Source organism: Alosa pseudoharengus, unplaced genomic scaffold (genome assembly GCF_046254945.1).
Source record: "Alosa pseudoharengus isolate Yale_2024_CS ecotype anadromous, Long Island Sound unplaced genomic scaffold, YU_APseudo_1.1 YU_APseudo_1.1_scf_11, whole genome shotgun sequence".
NCBI classification, from domain to species: Eukaryota; Metazoa; Chordata; class Actinopteri; order Clupeiformes; family Clupeidae; genus Alosa; species Alosa pseudoharengus.
Window position 1 is genome coordinate 34,208,126 of NW_027468576.1, and position 11,096 is coordinate 34,219,221.

Genomic DNA, 11,096 nt, shown 5'->3' on the forward strand with positions numbered 1-11,096 from the left:
CGGGCAGAGGCGGAGAAAGGAAAAGGCAACCAATCATTTCAAGTCTAACGAGTTGTAGGCGATCACGTGGCTGCCCGTGGAATTTTCTGTAGTAGGCCTAGGGCCTATTACTGTTCTACAAGCCCTGTACATAACATCAATTGAAATTGATTCCTTTTAACTACCCTATCCAATCTACCTATCCTAAACACAGGTTGTCTGCCCCCAGGACTGGAATAGGCTACATTTCAGGAAAATGTATACGCTGAGAATAGCCTATGATGAGAAGGGTGAGTTTCATCTTTTAGGATGCTGCTGGTTTTCTTGAGTGTTGACCATGGAGTTGGTTGACCATGATGGTGACGTTTTCAACACAGGTCCGGATGTAACAGAGATATTACAGTTTTTACAGTTGCTAAAACACTAAACCCCATTCTCTGAATCAAATTCCCAAATGCCTGGACACATTTATTGAATCTCTTTTTTGGCAAAACCATAGACTAATTTCACCTATAGGTGCATTTTACCAAACTCATCAACCCTTTTATATTGTTAACCAAACAAGGCGGAAGGTGAACACCATTGAAGCACAGTTGTCCCGAATGGAACACTACGACTAAAATTGACACTTGTCTAATGATGTGACAACCATGTGGCAGCCTAACCTGGCCCTAGCCAGATGAATGCCGTTCCGCTTAGCTCCGCGTAGCTTCACTCACATCCATCTGGAACCTCTTCCATTGAGAGTGATTTCTCCAACCAACTTTATGGTTTAGCCAATCAGGACGCAGGGCGGGAGTTTCATAGATGTGACATAGCGTAGAAGCGACTGTGAGACTGTTATCAGCGTCACGGGTTGGCTTCGATGTGAGTGGTTGAAGTAGCACGTCAATAGATGACGGACAAGTGGCTTATTCAATCATATGCAAGCATTTTTTGATTAGGTCCAGCCTTCTGAAGCAACACTTCAATGGATCGGTTCCAGATGGATGAGTGGAGCTAGGCGGAGCGAAATTCATCTGGCTAGGGCCAGGTTAGTGGCAGCCAGCTCAGAGTGTAAACAGGTTGCTGAACAGTACACCGAGGGGAAGTTAGTTTGATATTTGATATTCGGATATTCGACAGATATTCAAAAAAAAAAAAATTATGCGGCCGGTTTCACCCCGTGTTTGCAGACAATGTACAAACAGATGACCTGTCTACTTGCTCCCAGCCGACCTTAGGGACCGTCTAAAAAGTACCTTCTGAATTACCTTCATAGTCTTTTTTGTCAATAGCTTTGACATCATGTGACCTAGTGACTCCAAACAAATTCAAAATAGTTATCCTATATGGGACTCATCAGACACACCTCTTTTTATAGTCACTATATGCACACAATATTTTATATGAATATTTTAAAGAAAATACCTTATTTCCCATAAGAAATTGTCTCCTTTTTTTCAATACCTCCCAAGCCATGTGACCTAGTGACTCCAAACCAATGCAGAATATTTATCCTATATGGGACTCATCAGACACACCTCTTTTTATAGTCACTGTATGCACACTGTATTTTATATGAATATATTGTAAAAAAAATACATTATATCCTATATGAATGGTCCTCTTTGTTCAAAACCTCCCAAGTCATGTGACCTAGTGACTCCACAGATCAATACAGAAATGTTCTGCTATGGGGTACTTATCAGACACACCTCAATATGAAAAATGATTTGGCATCTACTATTATATGGAAGGTATTGAGAAAACACAGTTTCCATAGGAAACAAATGGGTACTATAAAATAGTATGTGCAAAAATTATATTAATTTGAGGTGTGTCTGATTAGTCCCATAAAGGATATTCTGCATTGGTTTGGTGTCCCTACGTCACTTCCCTTGGGGGGGGGGGGGGGGGGGGAAAAAGGAAACCCTTCCTTATGGAAAATAATGTATTTTCTTTAAAATATTCATATAAAATACAGTGTGCATACAGTGACCATAAAAAGAGGTGTGTCTGATGAGTCCCATATAGGATAACTATTCTGCATTGGTTTGGAGTCACTAGGTCATATGGCTTGGGAGGTATTGAAAAAAAGGAGTCTGTTTCTAATAGGAAATAATGTATTTTCTTTAAAAATATTAGTATAAAATACAGTGTGCATACAGTGACTATAAAAAGAGGTGTGTCTGATGAGTCCTATATAGGATAACTATTCTGCATTGGTTTGGAGTCACTAGGTCACATGACTTGGGATGTATTGAAAAAAAGGAGACCGTTCTTTATGGGAAATAATGTATGTTCTTCAAAAAATTCATATAAAGCGTGCATACAGTCGCTATAAAAAGAGGTGTGTCTGATGAGTCTCATATAGGATAACTATTCTGCATTTGGTTTGGAGTCACTAGGTCACATGACTTGGGAGGTATTGAAAAAAGAGGACCATTCATATAGGATATAATGTTTTTTTTTTTTACAAAATATTCATATAAAATACAGTGTGCATACAGTGACTATAAAAAGAGGTGTGTCTGACGAGTCCCATATAGGATAACAATTCTGCATTGGTTTGGAGTCACTAGGTCACATGACCTGGGAGGTATTGAAAAAAAGGAGACTGTTTCTTATATGAAATAATGTATTCTTTCTTTAAAATATTAATATAAAATACAGTGTGCATACAGTGACTGTAAAAAGAGGTGTGTCTGATGAGTCCCATATAGGATAACAATTCTGCATTGGTTTGGAGTCACTAGGTCATATGACTTGGGAGGTATTGAAAAAAGAGGACCATTCATATAGGATATAATGTATTTTTTTACAAAATATTCATATAAAATACAGTGTGCATACAGTGACTATAAAAAGAGGTGTGTCTGATGAGTCCCATATAGGATAAATATTCTGCATTGGTTTGGAGTCACTAGGTCACATGACTTGGGAGGTATTGAAAAAAAGGAGACCATTCCTTATGGGAAATAAGGCATTTTCTTTAAAATATTCATATAAAATACTGTGTGCATATAGTGACTATAAAAAGAGGTGTGTCTGATGAGTCCCATATAGGATAACTATTTTGAATTTGTTTGGAGTCACTAGGTCACATGATGTCAAAGCTATTGACAAAAAAGACTATGAAGGTAATTCAGAAGGTACTTTTTAGACGGTCCCTAAGGTCGGCTGGGAGCAAGTAGACAGGTCATCTGTTTGTACATTGTCTGCAAACACGGGGTGAAACCTGCCGCATACATTTTTTTTTTGAATATCTGTCGAATATCCGAATATCAAATATCAAACTAACTTCACCTCGGTGAACAGTACAGGTTCAACAATGGACAGAAGCTATCAGTGAGGCATTCACAGTACATTGTAGGCTGTAGCCTATATTGCAATGTACTTCTCATTTACAGTACTGAAATGCCTATCTTTTCATAGGCTACAGTTTTTCACAATTGCTAAAACACATTTTTTGAAACCACTCTTTTCTCAAAACTGTATAAACACAAATGGCCATTTTCAATACTTTATGTTTACTGGATTTACAGTAAATGTTGAATCCACTGAGTTATGAAATCTTTTTGATTTGTTTTGTTTTTTAGATGCAAAATGTATACTGTATTGTAAACAATAAACATCTCTCCTGGAGCTATATGAGATGCCCTGAACACTGTGTTTTCCATTGTTTGATGTAGTGTCTAATGACTGCTCAGTAATGTTTAGCATTCTGACTGCTTTGTGAGATGATCTGAAGACAGGGTTTGGTTCTGAGGTACAACTGTTTTGAGGCGATTGTTCAGTTTTGCAGAGGTTGGCAAAGGTTTTGGGAATGAAGTTTGAGATTTGGGATTTGTGTTTATAGTTTTGAGAAAAGGGTGGCAGGTTTCAAAAAATGTGTTTTAGCAATTGTGAAACACTGTAGTAGTAGGTCTATAGCCTAAGTCTCTACATCTTGATCGAGGAACAGGAAAACTAGCCTACAATGTTGCTATGTAGGCCTATAGCTATTGTAACCTCAAGAGGGCAGTCTTTGTTTACTAATGGCCTTGCATCTATATACTGACCAAAAATAGTATGCAACATATTAGTTTTTCTGAAATTTGGTCAAATCCAAATTGATACATCATTGACCTTTACATTCAGTTCAGAGCAACAGCTCTGGTGGACATTCCTGCTGTCAGCATGCCCATTGCCCACTTGTGGCATCAGTGGTATTGTGTTCTGTGATAAAACTACACATTTTATTGTGAACAGTCCAGCATCTTTTGATATGTCACACCTGTCAGGTAGATGGACCATCTTGGCACATGAGTAGTGCCCACTAATATGGATATGGACAAATTTGTATCAGGGATGCAAACAGGTAAGAGGTTCAGGGACCCAGGTTTGGGTTCAGGATATTTCTCAAACCCACTCCCCATCTCTCTCCCTCACTAATTTCCTGTCATCTCTTCACTATCCTGTAAAATAAAGTCAGGCGTTATGGTGACTGACAGAGGAAGATGATTGGCACTGCTTTGTACACAACCAGTGACACAAACGTCATAGGTGAACTATTTGCATCTAACATGGTGCCCACGAGCATTAAGCCATATTAGTTCTCCCTGTGCACAAACCATTTTTAGCAAGATGGAGCTCCATGGTGGAATCCGTGGAAAAACTGGCTAGGCTATGTGACAGTGGTATTCAGCTTAATGAGCAAGTGACACTAGAGTACCATATGTCTTTTTGAATCTGATTACTGTATGCCCAGTAATTTTTGAAGAATAAAGGACTTCATACTAAATAATGATTGTAACAATTTAATTGCATAAAATAACAAAGTTATTCTTATAATCTTGATTTTCATTATTTTTTAAATATTCAGAATGTCATTTCGGGTAAAACATTGAATTTTGTTTCAATAATTTTGACCATGTGTATACAACATTTCATAGAAATTTTGTGTGTAGAGTAAATGTTTTACTCTAATTAATTAAAAGTATTATTAAAATAATATTTTTTTTTTCTTCAGAATACTTCATATGAATCACACTAAGCATAATGAATAAGGTCACAAAAAAACTATAGTTGTATAATTCCATGTTCTAATGTCTGATAGTAGAAGCAAAGAAATTAAAATAAAACTATGAAATATAGCTACCACAAAGGGAAGAAAGACAAGTACACCACAAAAGTAATGATAATAATAATAATTTATTCATTGACATTTGTAGATAGAGAATTCTTTGGCAGTGAAGAAAAGACTCAAAATAGAGAATTGAGGAAAATCCACAAGTGCTGCATTGAATCAAATACATGACAATGACCCAGTAAAGTCTCTCCTCGTCCCTCCAGAGCAGCCCAGTAAAGCCTTACTGCTTCCACTAAGGGCCGGCGAGAGAGGCAGACATAGCTGATATGCGTTTAAAAGGGTCACTGTCAGCATCTCTAGGCTACTCGAGTTAGCATGAAAGCATCAGGTAGGCTAGCATCTGTGTGAATATGGCACAGTCAACAAGACCAGCAGCAGCAGCAGAGGCGCTGGAGGCAACATAAACAAACATGGCAGAATTAGTGTCAGTCTTGAGTTCTTGAAGGGCTCCAAGTGTTACTAGGGGGGGACTATAATACGCTGGAGGTGAATAGCATTGGATTGGAGTGTGTGCACTGGGAGTCAGTGACACTGAGAAATGACTGACCTCTATGAGAGAAACAGCACACTGTGTGTGTATGTTTGGAGGGGGGGGTTGGTTGAACAAGTGATTTAGTGTTATGACAAGGGGTTGTGTGCACCATGAGACTATATTTCATTGAATTAAGGGACTCCATTGAGTGGTAAGGGGGAGGTGTGTGTGTGGCAAAGAAACCTCTTCACAAAAATGTGTTTGAATAAGCACACACTGAATAACACTACCGTCTGCTTCCGGTCACGTTTCACAGCATACTCTCATTACTTATTTTGACACGGCTTCGGTTGACCGAAAAGAGACCAATTAAAAACATCCCATCTTTCTCCTTGCACTCTCTTAAGAATGATAATTCTTTCTCTGCGTGTTACAAAATGACATTAAAAAAACAAAAAAAAACAAAGAATATATAATACAACACAATTTCTTTCATACTGTGAGAACAAGTAGAGGACCAGGAGCGATCGCAGGGAATACCCACAGAACTCTTTTTGTCTTTCTGGCAAGTGCAACTCTGATACAGATGGTTAACCCCGACAGGTGTCTTGTTTCAGGCTACCAGTTATAAATGTATCTCACCAACAACTGGTGTGACTGCTACAACCTTCATAGGAGAACATAATACTGGACAAACACCCAAAAAGTGGTGAAATAGAGAGAGAAAAAAATGAAAGAATATACATTAAAGAAAGGGACTTGTTATAACCAAGTAGGAACCAATCAGAACGCAATCTCCACTGCATTCGTCAAACAGCTCGCAGGAAACACGAGAGGCACGGGTCCGCGCTTGTCCACACGGTGCACAAACGGAGCGGACGGCAAGCAACATGGCATCATCAATCATCATCATCATCATCACAGGGCTCCTCCTGCTCCCCTTCCTAATATGAGAGGGACACGAGAGAGAGTTCACCCACTCATCTGCACCATCGCTCAGGGCAACAGATCTCAGAACAGTCTTTTTCTGAAGCATTTCCTCCTCCATCACCGTCATTGCTCAAGGCAACAGATTTGAGTTCGGTCTCTTTAGAAGCATCCTGTTCTCTTCCGTCTTCATCGCTCAAGGCACGGCTGAGCTCAGTCTCTTCTGAAATGTCTCCTGCTTGAGCTCATCATCATCATCATCATCATCATCACTGTTTAAGGCAACAGATGTGAAACTAGTCTCCTTCTCCATCTTCGCCCAAGGCATTGGATCTGAGATCTATCTCTGCGGTCCATCCTCCTCTGCTTGTGCTCCATGTTTGTGGCAGACTTGTGGGGCTCACAGAAGAGGGAGAAAGAGAAAGAGAGAGGGGGGCAGGGGAGGAACGAGGGAAGTGTCTCTTTTTCATTAAAAAGCAGAAGAATACTGACGGTAAGCAGGAGGCTTCTCCTGCACGTGTGCAAAACCAATAACAGCCCACCGTGGGCAGGAGGATGTGACCGGAGAGGTGAGTAGAAGGAGTCATCATCACCCTTCCCCTGCCCATTTCCCACTATGTGAGCTTCAACACAGTCCCACATGGCCGACCTCCGCGCGGGGGGGGGGGGGGGGGGGTCACTCATAAACTCCTCTGCAGCTCACCTAACCAGATTGCAGCTAGCCAGAACCAAGAACGGACCTGACCCTGGTCTGGGGCCGTATCCATCCAGGTGCAAGTGGCTAACTGGGCATCCTGCATTCCACGTGGGCGAGTTCCAGGGCTAAGGCGGCTATGGAAGGCACAGGCTACTACAGGGCAGGAGGTGAGGCTGGGGGGCTTGGGGGGTGGGGTGGGGGGGCCAGAGCAGAGAGTGAGGCAGGCTTGTGCAGGCAGATATACTTAAAGGGGGATAAGAGTAAAAACATCAACATCTCGATCACACCTTAAAGAGTTCACATCCACGGCTGTGTCTGCCACCCTTCGTCTCAAGCTTATGTAGTTAAAACGGTCCAAACTCCCACCCACTCCTCAAACACCACCCTTGGGACCATCGTCAGCTCTGTCCTCCGACCTCCCGTGACAGCCCGTTGGGGGGGGGGGGGGGGGGGTGTCACAAGGTGACCTTGCTGAGGCGGAGCGAGAGGCTGCTGCGCTGTTGTGCGCGGGGGAGCGTGGAGCTGCAGCGACTGCGGAGTTGAACCGCCCGCCCCTCTGAGCCGCGCAGCCGGAGCAGGAAGTCGAAGTTGACTGAGGTGTTCATGGCGTAAAACACGTTGGCGTTGTCAGGGATCACCAGCTCTGGAGAGAGAAAGAGGAGGAGGAGGAGGAGGAGGAGGAGGAGGGAGGGAGAGAAAGAGAAAGAGAGAGAAAGAGGGTGAATTAATGTTTTGAGAAAAAAAATTGGCAACACAATAAAACAACAGAAAAAATATGATCAAGCACAGATGGGATGTGTCTTATATCGTTAAGAGGGACTGTTTATGTTGCAGTGATTGAAGTATTTTAAAGCTGGTGCAATATCATATGACAAGAAAGGGTAATGGAGAATTAATGAGAGTAAGAAAGAAACAAAGAAAGAAAGGAGAAAGGAAGGGAAAAAAAGAAAGAAAGGGATCTAAATTGACAGACAAAAGAGATGACTGAGTATGTAAGCTACTCACCTCTCTCTTCCGAGATGACCTGCACCAGTTCATAGTCATCAGCCTGTTCCTCCTCCAGGTTGTGCTTGGCCATCGCTCTAGAGATGACCGCTGGGGTCTTATCCTGACTGGTCAGCTGGAAAGAGAGAATGTCCAAAATCAATTGCTGACATTCAGCAATCATTCACTTACATTCAGCTTCCATGAGGACATTCTGAGAAGGCAGGAAATTGAGCATTTGCCGGAACTGTCTATAAGCTAAATAAATGCAAACATTTTATCTTATACCAGTACATTTATTAAAACACCAGTTTTAATGTCCACTCCCACACTACATTTTTGAGATATGTATTCCACAAAGTCCAATTTCCAGGTTGGCTCGATGGCTGTGTTATGCGAAACCCAAAAGCTCTACTTCTGGTAAGTGGACTTAGGTAAAGGGCACAATGTTGGATTCTACCCAGTACGGTTCTTAATGGTTTAAACCTCTAATCTTGCTCCGTGGCAGCTCTGTGGAGTTGCGGTCCACACACACACACACACACACACACACACACACACACACACACGCACACACACACACACACACACACACACACACACACACACTCGCGCGCACACACACACACACACAAGCGCACACACACACACACACTAACCATGATGCTCTTGTAGAGGTTTCCGTTGCCTTGCTCCAGGCTGACGCGGATGATGCAGGCGTCCTGGGCCTGGGTGTTGTAGGCGGGGGGCAGGGGGGAGGTGGGGGACAGGGGGGTGAGGGAGGCCGAGCGCCGGTGAGTGCAGTGGGGTGCCGAGGGCTGAGTGGGGGACGCCAAGCTCAGGGGGTTGCTGGCCGAGGAGGAAGTCGTGTCCATGGAGTGCAGGGAGGTACAGGAGGAGGATTCTGAAAGCTACGTCAAAACCACATAGCATAACAAATCAATAATTCATACATTGTCCTATGCATACAGTATACACAGAAGTATGAAATTAGTATCAGTAACTAGTATTTTGCTGGGGTGTGTGTGTGTGTGTGTGTGTGTGTGTGTTTCTGTGTAAGCTTATGTTATGTATATGTGTAGGTGTATGCATGTGTATGTGTGTGTACCTTCTTTAGCTGGGTATCTGAGGAATGTGTGGGAGTCATTCCCTCACTGTCTGAGGGGCTCGAGTCACTGGACGACACGCTCACTGAGTCCATGCTCTCCCCTGAGCTGCCAGTAGGGGGCGAGCGAGGCGTTTCCCTGACTGGGGAATTCGATGTGGTGGTGTCTGTTCCCAGGAATAGCCTTTCAAAGGAGGAGAACAAATTGGGTCAGATAAAGTTTTCAAAAACAAGCATGATGTAAATGTCTGCTATGAATCAACTCAAGACAAGTATCTCAACACCGGTTTTTAGATTTACAACGTTCTTGGCCTCTCTCAAATTCCCCTTTATTATGGTGTTTTGAAAGTAAGGTTTTAATTAAAGACAACTTTTACAATCGAAATGGTATATGACTACTCACTGCAGATTGTGCAGAGATGTAACAATAAGTCCAGTTGGCAGACGTCTCAACATGCCTCACCCTGCTATCAGTAATGTGCTTGCAACAACAGAAATAAATAAGTAAGTACTCACAGACTTAGCCTCTTCACCATACTCTTGCGAGGTTTGGGTGATGTTGGACTGCTGTCTCCAAGCCCCTCAATCTCACAGGACAGACCGTAGCTGAGAAGGAGATATCGTACATGAGGAATGGAATACACAAACTGACAAAGATCCATCAATGGTAGAGTATGCAATTCATTTTGCAAAAAGTTGTTGACATTTCAGCTCAACAGCCAAACACATCAGACCCACCACCCCCCCCAACCCCCCGTGTCCCTGAAGCGCTCTGTTGATTGACCCAGACTACTCATGGCTCGATTCAAGCCACTATGTTTCAGATTTACAGAGCAATTTTTAAAAAACAAATTTTAGCACAAACACTGAGCGGAAAGCTAAAGAATCAGAATTTGACACCAAAAAAAATATATGGCAAAATTGCTGCGACTGCTGTTAAAATAATCAAAAACACATAGGCCCTACAGTATGAGGAGAGATGAGGGAGAGGAGATGACATCATGAACTGAAATACCTCTCTTCCTCAGTGAGCTGAGGCTGACTACTGAACCAGTGCAGAAACGTCCGGTTGGAATTCAGACAGTAACTGTTGCAGGCAGACTGAAGCAACTTTATCTGAGCAATCACTTCAAACTCCTACACAGACAGAGAGAGAGAAAAGAGAGAGAGAAAGAGAGAGATGAAAGAGAGAGAGAGAGAGAGAGAGAGAGAGATGAAGAGAGAGAGAGAGAGAGAGATGAAGAGAGAGAGAGAGAGAGAGATGAAGAGAGAGAGAGAAGATATGGAGAGAGGAGAGATCGGTTTCAGTCACATCGATTTGCTCGCTTTTCAGACAGCACGCAATGTGTTTTGGACAAGTCGAGACGGGGAGCAAATGGGTGTTCAGACTCAGAGGCGGCTCCAAAAATAGCAACTCACCCTGCGCCTCTTCTCGAAGTTGATCAGGCCGCCCTGCAAGAGACACAAAGATGGTCACTGTCAAGAGCTGATCTTTCACACTGTGCTGTGCTCTGGAAACACAAACACAGGCAGGAACACACAGAGGGGGAGAATCGGTCCACACTCCATTTCTCACATACTGTGGAAAGGCCCCTTAAAAAAACACTCTGTCCAGCTTGGTCTTGTTTTTAATATTATGTTGCTATTTTTCATCTTTCTTTTGTGATTACTTTTATCGTTACTGAATGGATGTCTATGTTCCTTTGTCTGCTCAGAGTAAAACACTTTGATTTATCAACAGGCCTGGCAGAGGAAGTCAAGACAGCAGGGTTGTTTGTTTATTGTTTGTTTATAAGGAGAGCGCTCTTACCTCAACAAA

At 42.5% G+C, this 11,096-nt stretch overlaps 1 protein-coding gene across 2 annotated transcripts in view; it reads right to left on the reverse strand.

Moving 5' to 3' along the window:
- Window positions 1–5,135: 5,135 nt before the first annotated feature.
- rgl1 (ral guanine nucleotide dissociation stimulator-like 1) overlaps window positions 5,136–11,096 on the reverse strand; it is a 31,873-nt gene continuing 25,912 nt past the window's right edge. For both annotated transcript variants that reach the window (XM_076278995.1, XM_076278996.1), the window contains exons 11-18: window positions 11,088–11,096; window positions 10,697–10,729; window positions 10,293–10,414; window positions 9,794–9,883; window positions 9,281–9,461; window positions 8,832–9,083; window positions 8,194–8,308; window positions 5,136–7,831 (exon numbers count right to left, since the gene is read on the reverse strand). The exon at window positions 11,088–11,096 is cut by the window's right edge and continues 78 nt beyond it. In XM_076278995.1, coding sequence (XP_076135110.1) covers window positions 7,644–7,831; window positions 8,194–8,308; window positions 8,832–9,083; window positions 9,281–9,461; window positions 9,794–9,883; window positions 10,293–10,414; window positions 10,697–10,729; window positions 11,088–11,096 — 990 coding nt within the window. In that variant the 3' untranslated portion in view covers window positions 5,136–7,643. The remainder of the gene's footprint in view (window positions 7,832–8,193; window positions 8,309–8,831; window positions 9,084–9,280; window positions 9,462–9,793; window positions 9,884–10,292; window positions 10,415–10,696; window positions 10,730–11,087) is intronic.